The 26,384-nt window shown below is 43.0% G+C and overlaps 1 protein-coding gene across 2 annotated transcripts in view; it reads right to left on the minus strand.

Annotated features, from left to right (window-relative positions):
* Positions 1-26,384, minus strand: part of ALDH9A1 (aldehyde dehydrogenase 9 family member A1) — a 317,452-nt gene that overhangs the window by 105,515 nt on the left and 185,553 nt on the right. For both annotated transcript variants that reach the window (XM_077276920.1, XM_077276919.1), the window contains 2 exons: positions 3,613-3,809; positions 1,318-1,458 (listed from right to left, as the gene is read on the minus strand). In XM_077276920.1, the coding sequence (XP_077133035.1) occupies positions 1,318-1,458; positions 3,613-3,809 (338 nt within the window). The remainder of the gene's footprint in view (positions 1-1,317; positions 1,459-3,612; positions 3,810-26,384) is intronic.

Consider the following 26,384-nt stretch of genomic DNA (forward strand, 5'->3'; position numbering starts at 1 on the left):
TTACCAATTTTCAATTCAAACTTTGAATTTTTATGCCCTTAATGTCACAAAAAAATCTTAACATTTCCCATATGTCTACTTTACATCAGCACAATTTTAGAAACAATTTTTTTTGTTAGGAAGTTATAAGGGTTAAAAGTTGACCAGCGATTTTTAATTTTTACAACACCATTTTTTGTTTTAGGGACAACATCACATTTGAAGTCACTTTGAGGGGAGTACATGACAGAAAATACCCAAAAGTGGCACCATTCTAAAAACTGCACCCCTCAAGGTGCTCAAAACCACATTCAAGAAGTTAATTAACCCTTTACGTGCTTCACAGGAACGGAAGCAATCTGGAAGGAAAAAATGAACATTTAACTTTTTTTCACAAACATTTTATTTCACAACCAGTTTTTTTTTTATTTTCACAAATGTAAAAAGAGAAAATGAACCACAAAATTTGTTGTGCAATTTCTCCTGAATACGTTGATACCTCAAATGTGGGGGTAAAATTGTCTGGAATTGAGATCGGACACCATGTCGCATTTGGAGAGCCCTTAATGTGCCTAAACAGTGGAAACCCCCCCAATTCTAAATTCAACCCTAACACACCCCTAACCCTAATCCTAACCCTAACCACACCCCTAACCCCAACACACCCCTAACCACAAACCTAACCCTGACACACCCGTAACCCTATCCCCAACCCTAACCATAAACGTAATCCAAACCCTAACCCCAACTCTAGCCCTAACCCTAAGTTTAGCCCTTACCCTGAACCTAACTTTAGCCCAACTCACTTTAGTAAAACTCTAACCCTAATGGAAAAATGGAAATAAATGTATTTTTATTTCATTATTTTTCCTAACTAAGGCTTCTTTCACACTTCCGTTGGTACGGGGCCATCACGAAGCGTCGGCGCGACGTACCAACGCAAGTGTGTGCTTTCACATTTCCGTCACACTTCTGGGTGAGGAAACAGCATGAGAGAGATATTTAATTGTGTGCATGGGCAGTTTGAAACACTGGATGCGATGTACAGAAAAAAGTTCCCTTGAACGTTTTTCTGAGACGGTCCGCCAAAACCCGACGCATCCAGTGGACGACGCATACAACGTATGGCCATACGTCACAATGCGTCGCTAATGCAAGTCTATGGGGAAAAAATGCATCTTGCGGACAACTTTGCAGGATGCGCTTTTTCTCCAGAACGACGCATTGCGACGGTGGCCCAACCACGGAAGTGTGAAAGAAGCCTAAGGGGATGATAAAGGGAGCTTTTATTTACTATTTTTTTATTTTGATCACTGTGATATGCAATATAAATCTTACTTGTCCCTGTGTGAGGAAGTTTGCCATCATAGCGCCATTCACAGCATTTTCCAGGTCACAGTCTGAAAAGATAATGAGAGGAGACTTTCCTCCCAGCTCCAAGGTCACGGGCTTAATACCTTTGGAAGCCATTTCCATAATCTGAAAAAAAGAACGATTAACGCTGAATGATAATTTAAACATGATACATAAGGTACACATTGTCTACATGGAAAGCAACATTTACCATGCACAAAATTGTTTAATAACTACTTGTAAGCCCCAATGCACAGCCAACAGTATGTAAAAACCCATCCAATTACTGAATTGGGTCATGATGATGCATGCTAAAGAGCTTTTTCCTTCTTAAAGGGAACCTGTCACCCCCCCCCCCCCCCCCGGCGTTTATAACTAAAAGAGCCATCTTATGCAGCACTAATGCTGCATTCTTTCAAGGTGGCTCTTTTATTTGGGGTCCCTTCCACCACTGAAATAATCGTTTTTATAATTTGCCCGCCATACCTGTAGTTTGTCCGGGGGGCATGCCTTTTCCCCCTGGACACAAACGCCTCCCAGCCATCAGTCATTTGCTCCTTTCCCCTGGTCGCCGCCTCCTCAGCGTTCAGTTATGTTCCCTGCGTCAGCGCTGTAATTTGTTTTCTCGGGCATCTGCAGTTAGCGTTGCCCGTCCACTGACATCACATGATGTCTTCCTTCTTGCGCCTGCGTGTACGCACGGCCCGAGATCCCGCCCCGCAGTCTCTTCTGATTTATTCACACTGCAGGGCTGGGCATCTTAGGCATGCGCAGTACTTCTCTGCGGCTCTCCCTCATCTCCCACCGCCTCTTTCCTACCCTAAAGCGTCAGAGAAATCATCAGCACTCATCACTGTGACGCCACAGTGCTGAGTTCTGACGATTCCTCTGATGCTGTAGGAAAGAGGCGGATGGAGATGGGGACAGCCGCAGAGAACTACTGTGCATGCCCAAGATGCCCAACCCCGCAGTGTGAATAAATAAGAAAAGACTGCGGGGCGGGATGTCGGGCTGCGCGTACACGCAGGCGTGAGAATGAAGACATCATGGGATGTCAGTAGAGTCAGATCAGTCAGATGTCAGTCGGATGTCTGCGCATGCCCTAGAAAACAAATGATAGTGCAGGCGCCGGGGACATAACTGAATGCTGAGGAGGCGGCGCCCAAGGAAAAGGAGCAAATGACTGATGGCTGGGAGGCGTTTGTGTCCAGGGGGAAAAGACATGCCCCCCCCTGGGCAAACTACAGGTATGGCGGGCAAATTATAAAAACGATTATTTCAGCAGTGGAAGGGTCCCCAAATAAAAGAGCCATCTTGAAAGAATGTAGCATTAGTGCTGCACAAGATGGCTATTTTAGTTAAACGCCGGGGGGAGGGGGTATGTGTGACAGGTTCCCTTTAAGCAAAAGGGCATAACCAACATAAAGCATCAAATATCACAATATCAACCACTAACCAGATACTTTACACTGTGCAGTTGTACGCACAAGTGAGCTTTTGCACATTATATGAAGTGTTATAGGCAAGGAAAGAGGATGAAGAGCAGGGATGTCAAACTCAAATACACAGAAGGCCAAAATTGAAAACAAATTGGGTAAAGTCGCGTGCTAACCTTTGTATAAAAAAAAAATACAAAAATAAATGTCTACAACTGGGGAAGTTATTATTTATCAAATAGAACTATAAAACTTTTGGAAACAAATTTACAGGGGTTATATCACCTACAGAGTCAAAATAAAGGAGAATAGTAATCCAAATACATCAAACATTTTATTTGAATTCATAGAATACATACAAAGACTGCAAAAATACAGTTTATGATAATATCAATATATAACTGACATCTTTACAGAAATAAAAAAAAAAAACAGCAGTGGCTGTTTTGCAGATCCATATGTTGGAGGGAGATAAATACAAGTTATAAAATGACCTATAAATGTCTGTTCTGTTCCTAAAGATCTTGTCTTTTAGTTGAGGTGAATCTGTGCTGCACTTTATGTCCATGCTCAGCAGTGAGGCAGGGCTGTGGAGTTGGGAGTCAGGGAAATTGGACTTGGTAAACCAAACCTCCGACTCCTCACAGCCTTGATTAGTACAAATAACTCAACCAGGCAAACAATTCCCACAGAAAGCATAGCGTCAGTTGCAGACAGACAAATGATACTGAGTGGGGCTGGTAATAGGGGTTAGGATAGGCCCCATTAAAACTTTATTACATAAAAGCCTTTTCAAGACAATTTTTTCTTTTTACAAATTTTAAATTATTTGTGATGGAGTTACCTTTGAGCCAGTAGGGACACTGCCAGTAAATGAAATTTTAGCCACATCTGGATGCTTACAGAGGAACTCCCCAGTGATTGCTCCTCCTTGCACCACGTTAAAAAGCCCTGGAGGGGCTCCTGCCTCCCTGAAAATCTCAGCAAGCAAAACTACTGTGATAGGAGTAAACGGAGATGGTTTGTATACCATAGCATTTCCTAGGAAACAAAGAAGGTTCATGACAGTTATCAAGATATGCCTCGCTAATGTGTAAAACCAAAGAAAGAACCACTAGGCCCAAGAGTAATATAAATAGAAATAAATTTTATTGTACACAAATATATTTTTTAAAAAACAGCATAAAAATATTAATGTAATGACACAATTTCAGAAGAGATAAGACAACAAACAAGTACCGCAAAAAAGGAAACAGGATATTGCACAAAAATAATGACCACTGGAAGAATATGCAGTAACCAAACAAGTCAATACATATAAAGCTCAATACATGTCTATGGAAAATACAATATACATTACTACCCAGTTGGTTAAGACTCACATAATCCCATAAGAATATCTAAAGTGCATAGTGCCAAAGTGCAATCAATCCAACATCAGCATGACCTATCAGTAACTATGCAAACGTATATAAGCCGAATCATACCCCAAGTGGAGACATGACCCAACGTAATGAACTAAGAAGAGTGCCTAATAGGCAAATATATATATGTAGTATAATAATGCATTCTAACCAGTTAAAGTGGAGACACAGTGAAGTAAAGGTACCGTCACACTCAGCGACGCTGCAGCGGTATAGACAACGAGCCGATCGCTGGAGCATCGCTGTTTAGGTCGCTGGGGAGCTGTCACACAGACAGCTGTCTCCAGCGACCAACGATCAGGGGAACGACTTCGGCATCGTTGAAACTGTCTTCAACTATGCCGAAGTCCCCCTGCAGCACCCGGGTAACCAGGGTAAATATCGGGTTACTAATCGCAGGGCCGCGCTTAGTAACCCGATATTTACCCTGGTTACCATTGTAAAAGTAAAAAAAAAACACTATATACTCACCTTCTGATGTCTGTCACGCCCCCCGGCGTCCACAGGGTTACGCACTGCTGCTCAGAGCTTCCTGCACTGAATGTGTCAGCGCCGGCAAAAGCTAAGCACAGCGGTGACGTCACCGCTGTGCTCTGCTTTACGGCCGGCGCTGACACATTCAGTACAGGGAAGCCGCCGGCGGGGGACGTGACAGACATCAGAATGTGAGTATGTACTGTTGTTTTTTTTACTTTTACAATGGTAACCAGGGTAAATATCGGGTTACTAAGCGCGGCCCTGCGCTTAGTAACCCGATGTTTACCCTGGTTACAAGTGAACACATCGCTGTATCGGCGTCACACACGCCGATACAGCGATGACAGCGGGTGATCAAGCGACGAAATAAAGTTCTGGACTTCTAGCTCCGACCAGCGATATCACAGCGGGATCCAGATCGCTGCTGCGTGTCAAACAACGAGATCGCTATCCAGGACGCTGCAACGCCACGGGTCGTCGTCGTTCTAGCTGCAAAGTCGCTTAGTGTGAAGGTACCTTAAGGTTATTTAACATAATAGGCACTGTGTACAAATAGTAATACAAAAGAGATATAAAGTGTCATCCTGTACCTGAGTGCGGGAAGAAAAACCCCCAACGTACGTTTTGCAAACTTGCTTCCTCGGGGGGCGTAGTGTGTGAGATGTAAGGGCCGGTTTAAATACCCTAGGCTGCAAATGGAAGGAGCGGCTGGTGCGGCGCTTCCGATGGCGCGGCAGTGATCGGAAACCGAGGAGTCGGCGCCCAACATCACAGGTTCCCGCCCATCACTGACGCGTCAGTGGGAGGGCCGGGAGTGTGACGCTGCTAGGACGCGTGTCCAAGGCAACCAGGGCACGCCAGCCACCGGAAGCGCACGCCGTATGGAACAACAAAGACACCTGAACAGGAGGACCAATGAACAGGAAGGAACATGAACTCCTCATATTAAAGGAAAGGTGCGAGTGCTCATACCTGAATAAGTGCGAAAAGTGAAAGGAGTGAACGAGACGGTGACGCCAAGTGACTAAAAGAAAAGGGAAAAGCAAGTATTAAAAATGATATAAAAATTTAAGGAGATAGATCAAAAGTGAAATAAGGAAAGGGAGATAAAGTGAATAAAAATAAATGGATAAATAAAAGATAATAAAAATGGATAAAGACATATAGATATATGTACATAAGCACATATATACCGGACTCCATATATTCACACATACACTATGGACATACAAACACCTAAACACATGCCGGACTGTAGATACACATTAATGTGACTAAACATATATACTTGGTGATGTGTGTAAAAAGGAGAGAACACACAGAACCATAAAGAACCAAGAATCAAATAAATAAATAATGACCAAGGGAAGTGTGTGTATTAAAGGTGCCCAAATAAACAATAAGGCCATAAATCGGCACAGGTAATATACACATAGAGGTGTAATAGAAGAAGATGATAACACTTAATCTTAAAGAGTAAGACAAGGCTGAGCAAAACAGCAATAAAAATGATAAATAATGACAGAATTATATAAATGTAAAAAATACACGTGAGAGCGTAAGATATGTATCCAAAAGTGTACAGGATTCAATTTGTGCAATATAATCTTCATGTGGAGTCATATCAATCCCAGAGGTCTATCCATACGTCCTAGAATCTCAATATGGAGTAAAGGTAAAAGGGGTAATAATACACTGTGTTCCAAATTATTATGCACATAGAGTTTAGGAGTGATAAGGTTAGAATTTTTTTGTTTGTCATTTAAACTCATTGATGGTGATGTGTGTCGGGGCTCTTTATATCACTGAAAGCAATTGCAGATACCTGTGCAAATTAGTTTGGCAAGTGTGTCCAAATAAGGGCAAGACTACTTAAGAAGGCTGTTCCACATTATTAAGCAGCCTACATTTTTTGCCAAAATGGGAAAGAAAAAGGATGTGTCGGCTGCTGAGAAGCAACAAATTGTGGAGTATTTAGGTCAAGGCATGACTACAATCAACATTGCCAAGACACTTCATTGTGATCATCGCACAATCAAGAAGTATGTAGCAGATTCCCAGCACACACGTGTGCGTGCTGATAAGGAAAAATTGAGGACTCTTTCCAACAGGCAATTGCGTAAGGTTAAAAGAGCAGCTGCAAAAATGCCTTGTCATAGCAGCAGACAAGTTTTTGAAGCTGCTGGTGCCTCCAACATCCCCAGAACAACAAGATGCAGGGTCCTTCAGAGGTTTGCAGCTGTGCGTAAGCCATCCTGTCGACCACCTCTATCCACTGCAACAAGCAGAAACGGCTCCAGTGGGCCAAACAATACATGAAGACTGACTTCCAAACTGTTTTATTCACCAATGAGTGCCGTGCAATGCTCGATGGTCCAGATGGATGGAGTGGAGGATGGACACCCCATGAAAACACGGCTAAGGTGCCAACAAGGAGGAGGTGGAGTAATGTTTTGGGCTGGAATCATGGGGAGAGAGATTGTCGGCCCCTTTATGATCCCTGAAGGGGTAAAGATGAACTCCATAATCTATGTGGAGTTTCTAAAACAACACTTCCTGCCATGGTTCAAGAGGAAGAACCGTGCTTTCCACAGCAAGATCATTTTCATGCATGATAATGCACTGTCTCATGCTGCAAAAAACACATCTGCATCTCTGGCTGCTATGGGCATAAAAGAGGACAAACTTATGGTGTGGCCACCATCTTCCCCTGACCTCAACCCCATTGAGAACCTCTGGAGCATCATCAAAAGGAGTGTCTATGATGGCGGGAGGCAATTCACATCTAAGCAACAGCTCTGGGAGGGTATTCTGTCCACATGCAAAACAATTGAAGCAGAAACCATCCAAAAACTGACAAATTCAATGGACGAGAGAGTTCAGAAGCTTCTTTCGAACAAGGGGTCCTATGTGCAAATGTAACATCACCTAGAATAAAGTTTTCACTTGAAAACTGTTTGATTTCATTTTGTAATAAGCTGATAATGCTTAAAACTTCACAACTGACCATTTTTTTGTTCAAAATAAAAAAAAAAAGGTTGAAAACTCTGCTGAGCATAATAATTTGGAACATGCATTTTGAGTGTTTATTTTTTTAAAAATATACTGTTTTCATAGGCAGTTTGTTCCAAAACATTGCAATTATACTAGAATAGTAGATGACTGGAAAATAACAATGACTGCAATTCAGATAGGTAATTTAGAGAAAATATGAGGAAATATTATTTGCATAATAATTTGGAACACAGTGTAAACAGGCCTGCATAGGGAAAGAAAGAAAAAGTGAGAATAATACAAACATAAAACACAAATATTAAAAGCATAAAAATCACGAACACTACATAATAAAAATATATTACAGAAATGGGACAAAACTAAGGACCTCAGTAAGGCCTCTTTCACACATCCATCGGTACGGGGCCGTCGCAAACCATCGGTCCGACGTACCAATGGACATTGTCCACAATTGTGCACAACGTGGGCAGCGGATGCAGTCTTATGACGTGTCCGCTGCCCATTGTGATGAGCGGGGAGGAGGGGGCGGAGTTCCTGCCGCGCATGCGCGGTTGGAAATGGCGGACACGTCGCACAAAAAAAAGTTACATTGACCTTTTTTTGTGCATCGCGTCCGCCAAAACAAGGACGCATCCGTCGCACGACAGATGCGAAGTGTGCCCATCCGTCGCGATCAGTCGCTAATACATGTCTCTGGGCAAAAAACGAATCCTGCAAGCACATTTGCAGGATCCGGTTTTTGCCCATAACGACTGATTGCGACGGAGAACAAAAGACGGAAGTGTAAAAGTAGCCTAAAACCCTTAGGGCGAATACAGTCAATGCGAATAATCCACTGTGTTTCCAGCTGCGCAAGTCTCTTTTTAATGTCACCTCCACGTTAGTCCATCAGGACACGGTCGATGCCTCGTACCCGTAGTAAACTGCTGTTATATCCATGCTTTTCCTTGAAATGCCTAGGAATAGGCTTCAAAACTTCATCAGCTGATGATTCCAAGGCGCCTTTAATGTCACGGACATGCTCTCTAACTCTCACGCGAAGTTGTCGTGAGGTAAGACCAACATAAATAAGGCCACATGGGCATGTTGCATAATATATCACACCCTTAGTCATGCACATGATATGTTGGGTAATGCAAAATTCTTTGAGGACATCGCTGGACATAAAATTAAAACAGCTTTCCAGATTAGCACATGCAGCGCAATTTTTGCAGGGAAAGAAGCCCCATCGGGGGCCTTTTGATCCAAAGGCACCTTTCAATTCACTGCCTTTATAATAGCTATGGGTTAACATGTCATGCAGATTTTTATTGCGTCTATGTGATGGAGGGAGTAGCAGTGATACACTTTGCCAATATGGTATCCTGCTTAATAATTGGCCAATATTTATTCAGTATATCACTAAACGCCCTAGAGTTACTGAAATAAGTGGATATTAGTCTCACCTGTTTAGAGGAATCCAGTTTTCTTTTTGTCTTCAAGAGATCATTTCTCTTGATATGTGAGGCTTTCAACATGCATTTGTTCACAATTCATTTCGAATAACCACGATCACAGAAACGGTGGAAGATCTCATCAGCTTGTTTTTAATACGATGTATCCTTTGAACAAATCCGTTTTGCCCTCAGAAATTGACCATAAGGAATATTGTTCTTTACATGCTTAGGGTGGGCCGAAGAGGCATGGAGCAAAATATTTACCGCTGTCTCCTTCCTATGCAGATCGCTTTGTAGGAATCCATCTTCACCCCTTCGAATACGAAAATCTAGGAAGTCCACATAGTCACGTGTTATGATCTGGTGGCCTAGGAGCAGCATGAGACGTACTCTGGGAAGGTGGTATCTGTACTGACCGCAGACCCTGAACTTAACACCGCAACTAGAAGTAGCTGTGAGATGTACCTACCAATCCTAGACACCTCGACACAGCCGGAGGACTAATTAACCCTATAGATAGAAAAGGGAAAACTATCTTGCCTCAGAGAAAATCCCCAAAGGATAGACAGCCCCCCACAAATATTGACTGTGAGAGGAGAGGAAAACACATACGCAGACTGAAAACAGGATTTAGCAAAGGAGGCCAATCTAGCTAAATAGGAAGGATAGGACAGAGAACTATGCGGTCAGTATTAAAATACTAGAAAATATCCACCACAGAAAATACAAAAACTCCACATCTAACTAAAGACATGGAGGGTATATCTGCCTCTCCAGAGATTCCAGCTTGGCTGCATAAATCCTTACACAGATTAAGCTGGACAAGAAAAAACATGAAATGCACTGAACAATAAGGCCCACAACATGTGGGCAGCAAAAACAAGCAGAACTTATCTTGGTTGACATGAACAGCAAGCAGGAGAGACCAGGAAGGGATGTGAATCCTCCAGAAACAATGAACAACTGGCACTGACTAAAGGGTGAAGCCAGACTAAATAGCCCAGTCTGAAGTGGATACACCTGATGACTGCTGTGAAGGACAGACAGCAGCGCTACCACTTATAACCACCGGAGGGAGCCCAAGAGCAGAATTCACAACAGAACACCCCCCCCCCTTGAGGAGGGGTCACCGAACCCTCACCAGAGCCCCCAGGCTGATCAGGACGAGCCAAATGGAAGGCACGAGCCAAATCGTCAGCATGAACATCGGAGGCAACAACCCAAGAATTATCCTCCTGGCCATAACCCTTCCACTTGACAAGATACTGAAGCCTCCGCCTTGAAAAACGAGAATCCAAGATCTTCTCAACAACATACTCCAACTCCCCATCAATCAACACCGGGGCAGGAGGATCAACAGAGGGAACAACGGGCACCACATATTTCCGCAGCAAAGATCTATGAAAAACATTATGGATGGAAAAAGAGGCTGGAAGGGCCAAACGAAAAGACACTGGATTGATAATCTCAGAAATCCTATAAGGACCAATAAACCGAGGCTTGAACTTAGGGGAAGAAACCTTCATAGGAACATGATGGGAAGACAACCAGACCAAATCCCCAACCCGAAGCCGGGAACCCACACGCCGACGACTGTTAGCAAAACGCTGAGCCTCCTCCTGAGACAACACCAAATTGTCCACAACGTGAGCCCAAATTTGCTGCAACCTGTCAACCACAGAGTCCACCCCAGGACAATCAGAAGGCTCAACCTGCCCTGAAGAAAAACGAGGATGAAACCCAGAATTACAAAAGAAGGGTGAAACCAAGGTAGCAGAACTAGCCCGATTATTAAGGGCAAACTCGGCCAATGGCAAGAAAGCCACCCAATCATCCTGATCGGCAGACACAAAGCATCTCAAATAAGTTTCCAAAGTCTGGTTAGTTCGCTCGGTTTGGCCATTTGTCTGAGGATGAAATGCGGAAGAAAAAGACAAATCAATGCCCAGCCTAGCACAAAAGGCCCGCCAAAACCTGGAAACAAACTGGGAACCTCTATCGGACACAATATTCTCCGGAATGCCATGCAAACGAACCACAGGCTGAAAAAACAACAGAACCAAATCAGAAGAGGATGGCAATTTAGACAAAGGTACCAAATGAACCATCTTAGAAAACCGGTCACAAATCACCGAGATAACCGACATCCTCTGGGAAACAGTCAGATCTGAAATAAAATCCATAGAAATATGCGTCCAAGGCCTCTCAGGGACTGGCAAAGGCAAGAGCAATCCACTGGCGCGGGAACAGCAAGGCTTGGCCCGCGCACAAGTCCCACAGGACTGCACAAAAGAACGAACATCCCGTGACAAAGGCGGCCACCAAAAGGACCTACTAACCAAATCTCTGGTACCAAAAATCCCAGGATGGCCAGCCAACACCGAACAATGAACCTCAGAAATCACTTTGCTAGTCCATCTGTCAGCAACAAACAGTTTCCCCACTGGACAGCGGTCAGGTTTATCAGCCTGAAATTCCTGAAGAACCCGTCGTAAATCAGGGGAGATGGCAGAAAGAATCACCCCCTCCTTAAGAATGCCGACCGGCTCAAGGACCCCAGGGGAATCAGGCAAAAAACTCCTAGAGAGGGCATCAGCCTTAACATTCTTAGAACCCGGAAGATACGAGACAACAAAATCAAAACGGGAGTAAAACAGGGACCATCGGGCCTGTCTAGGATTCAGCCGCTTGGCAGACTCGAGGTAAATCAGATTCTTATGATCGGTCAAGACCACAATACGGTGCTTGGCCCCCTCAAGCCAATGTCGCCACTCCTCAAATGCCCACTTCATAGCCAACAACTCACGATTGCCGACATCATAATTGCGTTCCGCAGGCGAAAACTTTCGAGAAAAGAAGGCACACGGTTTCATCAAGGAACCATCAGAATTCCTCTGAGACAAAACGGCCCCTGCCCCAATCTCAGAAGCGTCAACTTCAACCTGAAAAGGAAGAGAAACATCCGGCTGACGCAACACAGGGGCAGAAGTAAATCGGCGTTTAAGCTCCTGAAAGGCAGAAACAGCCGCAGAGGACCAATTCGTCACATCAGCGCCTTTCTTCGTCAAATCGGTCAGGGGTTTAACCACCCTGGAGAAGTTGGCAATGAAACGGCGATAAAAATTAGCAAAGCCCAAAAATTTCTGAAGGCTCTTCACAGATGTGGGCTGGATCCAATCATGAATGGCCTGAACCTTAACCGGATCCATTTCTATAGATGAGGGAGAAAAATATGAAGCCCAAAAAAGAAACTCCAAAGAGGCACTTAGACCCCTTCACAAACAAGGCATTATCACAAAGGATCTGAAATACCATCCTGACTTGTTTCACATGAGGCTCCCAATCATCTGAAAAAATCAAAATATCATCCAAATATACAATCATGAATTTATCAAGATAATTCCGAAATATATCATGCATGAAGGACTGAAACACAGATGGAGCATTAGAGAGTCCGAATGGCATCACAAGATATTCAAAATGGCACTCGGGCGTATTAAATGCAGTTTTCCATTCGTCACCCTGCTTAATACGAACAAGATTATATGCCCCTCGAAGGTCAATCTTAGTAAACCAACTAGCCCCCTTAATCCTGGCAAACAAATCAGAAAGCAAAGGCAAAGGGTATTGGAATTTGACCGTGATCTTATTCAAGAGGCGATAATCAATACAGGGTCTCAAGGAGCCATCCTTCTTGGCAACAAAAAAAAAAACCTGCTCCCAATGGAGAAGAAGATGGCCGAATATGCCCCTTCTCCAAAGACTCCTTAACATAACTCCGCATGGCGGCATGTTCTGGCACTGACAGGTTGAAAAGTCAGCCCTTAGGGAACTTACAGCCTGGAATCAAGTCAATAGCACAATCACAGTCCCTATGCGGTGGAAGGGAACTGGATTTGGGCTCATCGAAAACATCCTGGAAATCTGACAAAAACTCAGGAATTTCAGACGAGGGGGAGGAGGAAATTGACATCAAAGAAACGTCATCATGAACCCCTGACAACCCCAACTAGTCACAGACATAGATTTCCAATCCAACACCGGATTATGCACCTGTAACCATGGAAACCCCATCACAATAGCATCATGCAAATTATGCAACACCAGAAAACGACAATCTTCCTGATGGGCTGGCGCCATGCACATGGTTAGCTGTGTCCAAAACTGAGGTTTATTTTTAGCCAATGGTGTAGCATCAATGCCCCTCAAAGGGATAGGACTCTGCAAAGGCTGTAAGGGAAAACCACAACGTCTGGCAAATTCTAAGTCCATTAAATTTAAAGCGGCGCCTGAATCCACAAATGCCATGACAGAAAATGACGATAATGAGCAGATCAGGGTCACAGATAACAGAAATTTAGGTTGTACAGTACTGATGGTAACGGAATTAGCGATTCTCTAGGCACGCTTAGGGCAATCAGAAATAACATGAGCAGAATCGCCGCAGTAAAAACACAACCTATTCTGACATCTGAATCCTTGTCGTTCAGCTCTAGACACAATCCTATCACACTGCATAGGCTCAGGACTCCGCTCGGAAGACAACGCCATAGTGTGCACAACTCTGCGCTCACGCAAGCGCCGATCAATTTGAATGGCCAGAGACATAGAATCACTGAGACCAGCAGGCGTGGGGAACCCCACCATAACATCTTTAACGGATTCAGAAAGACCCTTTCTGAAAATTGCCGCCAAAGCATCCTCATTCCATTTAGTCAGCACAGACCATTTTCTAAATTTCTGGCAATACGATTCTGCTGCTTCTTGACCCTGACACAGGGCCAACAAGGTTTTCTCAGCATGATCCACAGAATTAGGTTCATCATACAATAACCCAAGCGCCTGAAAAAAGGTGTCTACATTAAGCAAGGCCGGATTCCCAGATTCCAGGGAAAACGCCCAATCCTGAGGATCGCCATGCAACAGAGATATGACAATTTTAACCTGCTGGATGGGATCACCAGAGGAACGGGGCTTCAGAGCAAAAAACAGTTTACAGTTATTTTTAAAGCTCAAAAATTTGGACCTGTCCCCAAAAAACAGATCAGGAGTTGGAATTCTAGGCTCTAAAACCGGAGTCTGAACGATATAATCAGAAATACCCTGCACTCTAGCAGGAAGTTGATCCACACGAGAAGCAAGTCCCTGAACATCCATGTCAGCGCCAAACTCCTGAGCCACCCAGAGGTAAAGAGGGAAAAAAACACACAACAGAGTACAGAAAAAAAAAAACGGCTCAGCACTTTCTTTCCCTTCTTCTGAGATGCGGTTAACTCATTGTTGGCCAGTTGTACTGTTATGATCTGGTGGCCTAGGAGCAGCATGAGACGTACTCTGGGAAGGTGGTATCTGTACTGACCGCAGACCCTGAACTTAACACTGCAACTAGAAGTAGCCGCGGGATGTACCTACCAATCCTAGACACCTCGACACAGCCGGAGGACTAATTAACCCTATAGATAGAAAAGGGAAAACTATCTTGCCTCAGAGAAAATCCCCAAAGGATAGACAGCCCCCCACAAATATTGACTGTGAGAGGAGAGGAAAACACATACGCAGACTGAAAACAGGATTTAGCAAAGGAGGCCAACCTAGCTAAATAGGAAGGATAGGACAGAGAACTATGCGGTCAGTATTAAAATACTAGAAAATATCCACCACAGAAAATACAAAAACTCCACATCTAACTAAAGACATGGAGGGTATACAGTGCCTACAAGTAGTATTCAACCCCCTGCAGATTTAGCAGGTTTACACATTTGGAATTAACTTGGCATTGTGACATTTGGACTGTAGATCAGCCTGGAAGTGTGAAATGCACTGCAGCAAAAAAGAATGTTATTTCTTTGTTTATTTTTTTTTTTAAATTGGGAAAAGTTTTTTCAGAGGGTAATTTATTATTCAACCCCTCAACCCACCAGAATTCTGTTTGGTTCCCCTAAAGTATTAAGAAGTAGTTCAGGCACAAAGAACAATGAGCTTCACATGTTTGGATTAATTATCTCTTTTTCCAGCCTTTTCTGACTATTTAAGACCCTCCCCAAACTTGTGAACAGCACTCATACATGGTCAACATGGGAAAGACAAAGGAGCATTCCAAGGCCATCAGAGACAAGATCGTGGAGGGTCACAAGGCTGGCAAGGGGTACAAAACCCTTTCCAAGGAGTTGGGCCTACCTGTCTCCACTGTTGGGAGCATCATCCGGAAGTGGAAGGCTTATGGAACTACTGTTAGCCTTCCACGGCCTGGACATCCTTTGAAAGTTTCCTCCCGTGCCGAGGCCAGGCTTGTCCGAAGAGTCAAGGCTAACCCAAGGACAACAAGGAAGGAGCTCCGGGAAGATCTCATGGCAGTGGGGACATTGGTTTCAGTCAATACCATAAGTAACGTACTCCACCGCAATGGTCTCCGTTCCAGACGAGCCCGTAAGGTACCTTTACTTTCAAAGCGTCATGTCAAGGCTCGTCTACAGTTTGCTCATGATCACTTGGAGGACTCTGAGACTGACTGGTTCAAGGTTCTCTGGTCTGATGAGACCAAGATCGAGATCTTTGGTGCCAACCACACACGTGACGTTTGGAGACTGGATGGCACTGCATACGACCCCAAGAATACCATCCCTACAGTCAAGCATGGTGGTGGCAGCATCATGCTGTGGGGCTGTTTCTCAGCCAAGGGGCCTGGCCATCTGGTCCGCATCCATGGGAGGAAGGATAGCACGGCCTACCTGGAGATTTTGGCCAAGAACCTCCGCTCCTCCATCAAGGATCTTAAGATGGGTCGTCATTTCATCTTCCAACAAGACAACGACCCAAAGCACACAGCCAAGAAAACCAAGGCCTGGTTCAAGAGGCAAAAAATCAAGGTGTTGCAGTGGCCTAGTCAGTCTCCTGACCTTAACCCAATTGAAAACTTGTGGAAGGAGCTCAAGATTAAAGTCCACATGAGACACCCAAAGAACCTAGATAACTTGGAGAAGATCTGCATGGAGGAGTGGGCCAAGATAACTCCAGAGACCTGTGTCGGCCTGATCAGGTCTTATAAAAGACGATTATTAGCTGTAATTGCAAACAAAGGTTATTCCACAAAATATTAAACCTAGGGGTTGAATAATAATTGACCCACACTTTTATGTTTAAAATTTATAAAAATTTAACTGTGCAACAAAACTTTTTGGTTTGTAAGATTTATGCATCTGTTAATAAATCCTGCTCTTGTTTGAAGTTTGAAGGCTCTAACTTATTTGCATCTTATTAAACCTGCTAAATCTGCAGGGGGTTGAATACTACTTGTAGGCACTGTATCTGCCTCTCCAGAGATTCCAGCTTGGCTGCATAAATCCTTACACAGATTAAGCTGGACAAGAAAAAACATGAAATGCACTGAACAATAAGGCCCACAACATGTGGGCAGCAAAAACAAGCAGAACTTATCTTGGTTGAAATGAACAGCAAGCAGGAGAGACCAGGAAGGGATGTGAATCCTCCAGAAACAATGAACAACTGGCACTGACTAAAGGGTGAAGCCAGACTAAATAGCCCAGTCCGAAGTGGATACACCTGATGACTGCTGTGAAGGACAGACAGCAGCGCTACCACTTATGAATAACCACCGGAGGGAGCCCAAGAGCAGAATTCACAACAGTGACGGCTGTAATGGCAGGTTAGTTTGATGTTAGATTCATTGTTGTTTAGATGTTCAACAAATTTCAAGAGATCTTTTTCAGTTCCCTGCCATATTGCGAAGACATCATCTGTATACCGTGTCCACATCAATACCTGGGATGATAGTGGAGTAGCATCTGTGGTGAAGATTTTTCTCTCCCACAGCCCCAGGACCAGACATGCATAGGACGGCGCGAAGGCCGCCCCCATGGCTGTACCCTGGAGCTGCAGGTAGAGTACTTCCTTAAAAATAAAGAAGTTATGGGATAACGCGAATTCCAAAAGAGACAGCAGAAGACGGATGAAATGATCATCCAAATCAGTCATGGCCAGAAAGAAATTGGCCGCCTCCAAGCCATCAACATGGTTAATGCAGGTGTACAGAGATTCAACATCTAATGTGACTAGCCACATATCAGGTTCCAAACAGATGTTTGCAATCTTCGAGAGAATATCACCAGTGTCTCTCAGGAATGATGGTAAGGTTTCCACAAGTGGTTTCAAATACAAATCCAGCATCTTTCCTATATTTTCAGTCAATCCCCCATTTCCAGAGACCATGGGTCGTCCAGGTGGGCATAAGAGTTTTTTGTGAATTTTAGGCAACAAATATAGGCAGGGTATCCGTGGTGCTACAGGTATAAGACCTTCTTTTAACTCTTTGAGATCAATCCATCCAGAAGAGCTTCTTCTAGGATGTCCATAAGTTCAACCTGGAAAAAAGAGGTGGCATTAAAACTTAATCTCTTATATTTATCCTCATCTCTCAGTTGCTGGTACGCTTCCTTCTCGTACAAATCAGTAGGCCATACCACCACATTGCCACCTTTATCAGCTGGTTTCACAAGTACCCCTTTCAGACATTTTAGCTCAGTCAGTGCCTGTCTCTGTACTCGTCAGGTTGTCATTTCTGATACATTGTGGGATTTTTTTGAGATCTTCCGTTACCACTTTCACAAATGAATTTATTTCCAGAAATCGATCTATTTGTGAAAGTGGTAACGGAAGATCTCAAAAAAATCCCACAATGTATCAGAAATGACAACCTGACAAGAGTACAGAGACAGGCACTGACTGAGCTAAAATGTCTGAAAGGGGTACTTGTGAAACCAGCTGATAAAGGTGGCAATATGCTGGTATGGCCTATTGATTTGTACGAGAAGGAAGCGTACCGGCAACTGAGAGATGAGGATAAATATAAGATTAAGTTTTAATGCCACCTCTTATTTCCAGGTTGAACTTATAGACATCCTAGAAGAAGCTCTTCTGGATGGATTGACCTCAAAAGAGTTAAAAGAAGGTCTTATACCTGCAGCACCACGGATACCCTGCCTATATTTGTTGCCTAAAATTCACAAAAACCTCTTACGCCCACCTGGACGACCCATGGTCTCTGGAAATGGGGAATTGACTGAAAATATAGGTAAGATGCTGGATTATTTGAAACCACTTGTGGAAACATTACCATCGTTCCTGAGAGACACTGGTGATATTCTCTCGAAGATTAGGAACATTTGTTTGGAACCTGATATGTGGCTAGTCACATTAGATGTTGAATCTCTGTACACCTCCATTAACCATGTTGATGGTTTGGAAGCGGCCAATTTCTTTCTGGCCATGACTGATTTGGATGATCTTTTCATCCGTCTTCTGCTGTCTCTTTTGGAATTCGCGTTATCCCATAACTTCTTTATTTTTAAGGAAGTACTCTACCTGCAGCTCCAGGGTACAGTCATGGGGGCGGCCTTCGCGCCGTCCTATGCATGTCTGGTCCTGGGGCTGTGAGAGAAAAATCTTCACCACAGATGATACTCCACTATCATCCCAGGTATTGATGTGGACATGGTATATAGATGATGTCTTCGCAATATGACAGGGAACTGAAAAAGATCTCTTGAAATTTGTTGAACATCTAAACAACAATGAATCTAACATCAAACTAACCTGCCATTACAGCCGTGACTATGTGGACTTCCTAGATGTTCGTATTCGAAGGGGTGAAGATGGATTCCTACAAAGCGATCTGCATAGGAAGGAGACAGCGGTAAATAGTTTGCTCCATGCCTCATCGGCCCATCCTAAACATCTAAAGAACAATATTTCTTAAGGTCAATTTCTGAGGGCAAAACGGATTTATTCAGAGGATAAATCGTATCAAAAACAAGCTGATGAGAACTTCCACCGTTTCTGTGATCGTGGTTATTCGAAAAGAATTGTGAACAAATGCATGTTGAAAGCCTCACATAGAGAGAAATGATCTCTTGAAGACAAAAAGAAAACTGGATTCCTCTAAACAGGTGAGACTAATATCCACTTATTTCAGTAACTCTAGGGCGTTTAGCGATATACTGAATAAATATTGGCCAATTATTAAGCAGGATACCATATTGGCAAAGTGTATCACTGCTACTCCCTCCATCACATATAGACGCAATAAAAATCTGCGTGACATGTTAACCCATAGCTATTATAAAGGCGGTGAATTGAAAGGTGCCTTTGGATCAAAAGGCCCCCGATGGGGCTTCTTTCCCTGCAAAAATTGCGCTGCATGTGCTAATTTGGAACGCTGTTTTAATTTTATGTCCAGCGATGGCCTCAAAGAATTTTGCATTACCCAACATATCATGTGCATGACTGAGGGTGTGATATATTATGCAACATGCCCATGTGGCCTTATTTACGTTGGTCTTACCTCACGACAACTTCGCGTGAGAGTTAGAGAGCATGTCCTTGACATTAAAGGCGCCTTAGAATCATCAGTTGAAGTTTTGAAGCCCATTCCTAGGCATTTCAAGGAAAAGCCATGGATGTAACAGCAGTTTAATGCATCGACCGTGTCCTGATGGACAAATGTGGAGGGGACATTAAAAATAGACTTGCGCAGCTGGAAACACAGTGGATTATTCACATTGACTGTATTCGCCCTAAGGGTCTTAATGTGGTCCTTAGTTTTGTCTCATTTCTGTAATATATTTTTATTATGTAGTGTTCGTGATTTTTATGCTTTTAATATTTGTGTTTTATGTTTGTATTATTCTCACTTTTTCTTTCTTTCCCTATGCAGGCCTGTTTATTATTACCCCTTTTACCTTTACTCCATATTGAGATTCTAGGACGTATGGATAGACCTCTGGGATTGATATGACTCCACATGAAGATTATATTGCACAAATTGAATCCTGTACACTTTTGGATACATATCTTACGCTCTCACGTGTATTTTTTACATTTATATAATTCTGTCATTATTTATCATTTTTATTGCTGTTTTGCTCAGCCTTGTCTTACTCTTTAAGATTAAGTGTTATCATCTTCTTCTATTACACCTCTATGTGTATATTACCTGTGCCGATTTATGGCCTTATTGTTTATTTGGGCACCTTTAATACACACACTTCCCTTGGTCATTATTTATTTATTTGATTCTTGGTTCTTTATGGTTCTGTGTGTTCTCTCCTTTTTACACACATCACCAAGTATATATGTTTAGTCACATTAATGTGTATCTACAGTCCGGCATGTGTTTAGGTGTTTGTATGTCCATAGTGTATGTGTGAATATATGGAGTCCGGTATATATGTGCTTATGTACATATATCTATATGTCTTTATCCATTTTTATTATCTTTTATTTATCCATTTATTTTTATTCACTTTATCTCCCTTTCCTTATTTCACTTTTGATCTATCTCCTTAAATTTTTATATCATTTTTAATACTTGCTTTTCCCTTTTCTTTTAGTCACTTGGCGTCACCGTCTCGTTCACTCCTTTCACTTTTCGCACTTATTCAGGTATGAGCACTCGCACCTTTCCTTTAATCCCTTTACCCCCAAGGGTGGTTTGCACGTTAATGACCGGGCCAATTTTTACAATTCTGACCACTGTCCCTTTATGAGGTTATAACTCTGGAACGCTTCAACGGATCTTGGCGATTCTGACATTGTTTTCTCTGACATATTGTACTTCATGATAGTGGTAAAATTTCTTCGATATAACTTGCTTTTATTTGTGAAAAAACGGAAATTTGGCGAAAATTTCACAATTTTCCAACTTTGAATTTTTATGCCCTTAAATCACAGAGATATGTCACACAAAATAGTTAATAGGTAACATTTCCCACATGCTAACACAACTTCGATCCGCCACTAAGCAGCCGAAAAATACGAAGAGATCCAAATAATAATAAAACAAGGCTTTATTAGTGGACACACATAACCATTGCCATAGTGCACAAGCACCTTAACAAGAGGTGGGGAACCACCACATATATCATGCTAAAAAGCACATCCTGCAATATAGAACAAAGTAACGCTGTATATATCTAAGGTGCATAGCACTAACTATTGCCTAAGCATATATAGTGCAACTAATACAGTATAAATACCAATCATATATCAGCAGTCACCAGATCTACCTGTAGCAGTTTCGGCGTCCCACCTCACCCCAACGCGCGTTCTGCAGATAGCTTCTTCCGGGGGCGTGTCTGGGGAAGGGGAGTGCAGGGTTTTTATCGTGCATAGGCTCCAATAAGCTCCGGAATACAAGAACATGTGATCAAAAACGTTGCTAGGTGACTGCAGGCCTTTACTGGCGCATGCGTCTCTTCTTCCCTAGTCCCAGGTAAAAATCACTTCCGGACTTGCGCTCGATGGAACGCTTGCTGGACTGCAAGCTATCCAGTGTGGAGCGCATTCTGGAGTGAGTGGGACGGTGAGAGGCGCATGCGCACTGCCTAGCACCACCAGTGCTGTCAGAAAAAATGGTGCCGCTCAGGGAGGCTTAAAGGGGAGGGGGGGGAAAGGGGGAAAAAAGGGACTTGCCGCACTAAGGGGCCATTATTCACAAAAACAGTGCGTGACCTTCATATGAAGATGTGTAATATCTTGACCCCATTAATTACACAAAAAAAGTGCTATGTGCCAATAATAGTGCAAGTGCAACAATATTAAGGGACTAAAGTGCTACGATTAATCTTTCATTAAAAAACCGACCATCTATAAAAATTAATAAACGTGATTTATTACCAATATTTTTAAAGTGACATGTGCTTATTTAAATTAATTATTATCATAGTGCTTGAACCAAGGTGCTGATTATATATGTGATTAAAAATACACTTTCATGGTCCGTTATTGCTACATCCTATAAATGTATAAATCCCCCACATCTCTATCAGAAAAAGCCCCCTCCCCTCTTATCCCACCCGTTAAACCGGGAGACCTACATAGTTCATACTAACGAGTAATGCCATCAGAACATACATATAGTAACCCCTATGTATAATACATGGGACTGCCCCCATAAGATAAATAAAATATACAAAACACATACAGAATATCTTAATCAAAACTCTACAATTCTTGAAAAGGGGGGCCTTGGTATCCATATTTTCGGCAATATTCTCCTTCGCCAACCGTCTGGTACTAAAGATATCCTTTCTGTACAATGCAACAGAACAGCAATGGCAGTACTATAATATCACATGTTCCTATAAATCAATAAAATAAAATGTTAAAATCATAAAATCAAACATTTATTATTTAAAACCCACTAGAACACACATCTAACCCTATCCCATAAAAGGATGTCTCTCATATAGTAATCAGGAAATTGTATCATTTTCTAAGCCCAAATGATTATAAGAAAGATGCGAATCCCAAATTCTCATTAAGGCCTTGCGGGGTCATTGTCCCTAGCCTATAGATCCACTTGCTCTCCAATTGGGCCAAACTCCTGCCCAAATCACCGCCCTGTATGTTGACATTAATCTGGTCGATGCCCTTAATTTTTAGACCACCTGCCTGCCCATTATGGTGTCTCCTAAAGTGTCTAGGCAAGGTCTTCAATGTCGTTTCATCTTTTACCATTTTGGCTTTATTGATGTCCCTAACGTGCTCCCTCGTTCTCACCTTCAGTTCCCTAGTGGTTAATCCGATGTATACCTTGCCACAAGGGCACTGGGCATGGTAGATAACACCCCGGGAGCTGCAATTCAGATGCTTTCTGATCTCATATGTCCTTGATCCATCAAAATTACTGAAGCCAGTAGCTCTTGTAAGGTTAAGGCATCCCTTACACAATCCACAGGGGAAAAAACCTTTACGTTCTCCCCCTATAGGTCTAGAGGGTCCTGAACCCGGGGCTTCGTAGTGGCTTCGAACCAGAGCATCCTTGAGGTTTGGTGAGCGCCTAGCCACAAAGGATGGAACAGGGGGCAGGACCCGTCTAAGGGTCGGATCTACCATTAATACCTCCCAGTGTTTCCGAATAATGTTCGTTAGACCCGACCACTGGCTGTTATAGGTGGAAATGAATCTCACCTGGTTTTCCTCTTCACTTCTAGTTTCATTGCTTTGCTTGTATAGTAAATCATTCCTGGTGGATCTCTTGGCTCTCCTGTATCCTCTTTTTATACACCGAGAGCTATATCCTCTCGCTTTAAATCTCCGGGTTAGATCTATAGCCTGATGTTCAAATAGTTCATCTTCCGAACATATTCTCCTGAGGCGCAGGAATTGTCCTATAGGAATTCCCCTGATGGTTGATTGGAGATGGGACGAGTCTGCTTGTAGTAGAGCATTCGTAGCCGTGGGCTTCCTAAACACATCAGTGCTGATATATCCCTCCGGTGTCATCATAATCTTTAGGTCCAAAAAATCCAGGCTTCTACCAGTATGAAAAGTAAGCTTAACATTAATATCGTTATTATTCAGGGTATTCATAAAATGATTGAGTCCCTCAATGGGGCCCTCCCAAAAAAACAAAATATCGTCTATGTACCTCATCCAGTTGTGGACTAAGTCCACATCCTGGATGAGGTCCCCCTGAAAAATGCTCCTTTCCCACGCCCCCCAAAATAAATTTGCGTAAGCTGGGGCGCAGGACGCCCCCATTGCCGTACCTTGTACCTGAAGAAAAATATCGTTATTAAACGTAAACACGTTATGATTCAAAATAAATTCTAATACTACTAAAATCAGGTTGGCAATGGGGGGATAAATGTTGCTTGACTGTAGAAACCATTTGGTGGCCTGTATCCAGTCCGTATGGCGGATTGACGTATATAACGCCTCCACGTCCGCCGTGACCATAATGACACCATCCTCTACCTGTAATTGGTCTATACGTTGAAGGACTGCTGTCGTGTCCTTAATGTACGACGGCAGGGTGGAGACTATAGGTTTTAGAAAGTAATCGACTATGCCAGAGACAATCTCACATAATCCCCCAATACCTGCAACAATTGGTTGCCCGGGTGGATCCGTGGGGTTTTTATGCAGTTTAGGAATGATGTAAAAAGTTGGTAACTTTGGCTGCAGATTCTTAATAGTGTCCAGCAATTTCTTAGAAATGATTCCTTCAGTGAATGCCTTATCCAAATTATCCACGAGCTTCTCCTGGAAGGAAAGTAAAAGGTTAAATGTTACCTTCCGATAACACGTTGCATCATTGAGCAGCCTGTAAGCCTGTTTCTCATACATCTGGCAAGGCCACACTACCAGGTTACCCCCTTTATCGGCAGGTTTATATACCACATCCTTCCAGGATTTCAATTCTTCTAGAGCCCGGCGTTCAATCCCATTCAAATTCGATTGATTTTTACCTCTTTTGGCCAAATGCTCTATGTCCCGTGTAACAAGTTTTGAAAAGACTTCCAATGCCGGACACAGACTTAAAGCTGGAAATTTTTTAGACCTACTATACAGATGATTAGGAATATTGCTCACCTCTGTTGCCATATTTTCCTCCTCCAAAGAGATGAGGGCCTCCAGTGCCTCAATTTCATCAGGTGTAGTGTCAGGGTTCGGTGTTGAGTTCTTAAAATGTAGTTTTTTTTAAATAATTTTTCTAGACAGCAGGTGGGTATCCTTTATGGCTACGAATGCATCTATTCGGGAAGAGGGAGAGAAGTTAAGGCCTCGTTCTAGTACCTCCATTTGAATTGGGGTCATCACATGATGTGACAGATTAACTACCTTGAATTGATCTCTGTTCTTCTGGCGTTTATTTGTCCTATTCAACATGTCAGGGTACTGTTTCTTACGCGTTCCAGTTCTTAGATTAAAGTCCCTCTGATCCTCAACATCACTCATTGTAGTGTGGCTCTCTGCCCCTGAAGTACTCGATGCCACAGAGGGTTCCCTGGATCGATTCCTGTTGGGTATACCTTTTTTCCTATTTTGCCACTTATACACCCTATCCATGTCATAGTCTGTCATATCACGCTTAAATTTCTTGAGTTTACCCTGGCTAACCTCGTCCTCCCATTTCACAGTATCCATTTCCAGCTCCTTAAGCCACTTATCCAGGGTATCTTTAGTTACATCCTTATGTAGAGTACTTTGAATACTCCCCAATTCTTCATCCATTGCTGTTAAGGATAAAGTATTTTTCTCAATGAGAATCTGAATAAATTCACAGGAGCACGCAGTGGCTGCCGTAATCCATCTTTTAGTCAGACTGTCCTCCTGTAACTCAAATGTAGGGTACAACTGTACTCTCAACCCTCTAGGTATTATTTTCTTTGACAAGTAGTTTTCGAGCGTGGTTCGGTTCCACCACAGTTTCGTATTTCTTCCCGAATAGATGCATTCGTAGCCATAAAGGATACCCACCTGCTGTCTAGAAAAATTATTTAAAAAAAAACTACATTTTAAGAACTCAACATCGAACCCTGACACTACTCCTGATGAAATTGAGGCACTGGAGGCCCTCATCTCTTTGGAGGAGGAAAATATGGCAACAGAGGTGAGCAATATTCCTAATCATCTGTATAGTAGGTCTAAAAAATTTCCAGCTTTTAGTCTGTGTCCGGCAGTGGAAGTCTTTTCAAAACTTGTTACACGGGACATAGAGCATTTGGTCAAAAGAGGTAAAAATCAATTGAATTTGAATGGGATTGAACGCCGGGCTCTAGAAGAATTGAAATCCTGGAAGGATGTGGTATATAAACCTGCCGATAAAGGGGGTAACCTGGTAGTGTGGCCTTGCCAGATGTATGAGAAACAGGCTTACAGGCTGCTCAATGATGCAACGTGTTATCGGAAGGTAACATTTAACCCTTTACTTTCCTTCCAGGAGAAGCTCGTGGATATTTTGGATAAGGCATTCACTGAAGGAATCATTTCTAAGAAATTGCTGGACACTATTAAGAATCTGCAGCCAAAGTTACCAACTTTTTACATCATTCCTAAACTGCATAAAAACCCCACGGATCCACCCGGGCAACCAATTGTTGCAGGTATTGGGGGATTATGTGAGATTGTCTCTGGCATAGTCGATTACTTTCTAAAACCTATAGTCTCCACCCTGCCGTCGTACATTAAGGACACGACAGCAGTCCTTCAACGTATAGACCAATTACAGGTAGAGGATGGTGTCATTATGGTCACGGCGGACGTGGAGGCGTTATATACGTCAATCCGCCATACGGACGGGATACAGGCCACCAAATGGTTTCTACAGTCAAGCAACATTTATCCCCCCATTGCCGACCTGATTTTAGTATTATTAGAATTTATTTTGAATCATAACGTGTTTACGTTTAATAACGATATTTTTCTTCAGGTACAAGGTACGGCAATGGGGGCGTCCTGCG

The sequence above is a fragment of the Ranitomeya variabilis genome, chromosome 8 (genome assembly GCF_051348905.1).
Source record: "Ranitomeya variabilis isolate aRanVar5 chromosome 8, aRanVar5.hap1, whole genome shotgun sequence".
Lineage (NCBI taxonomy): Eukaryota > Metazoa > Chordata > Amphibia > Anura > Dendrobatidae > Ranitomeya > Ranitomeya variabilis.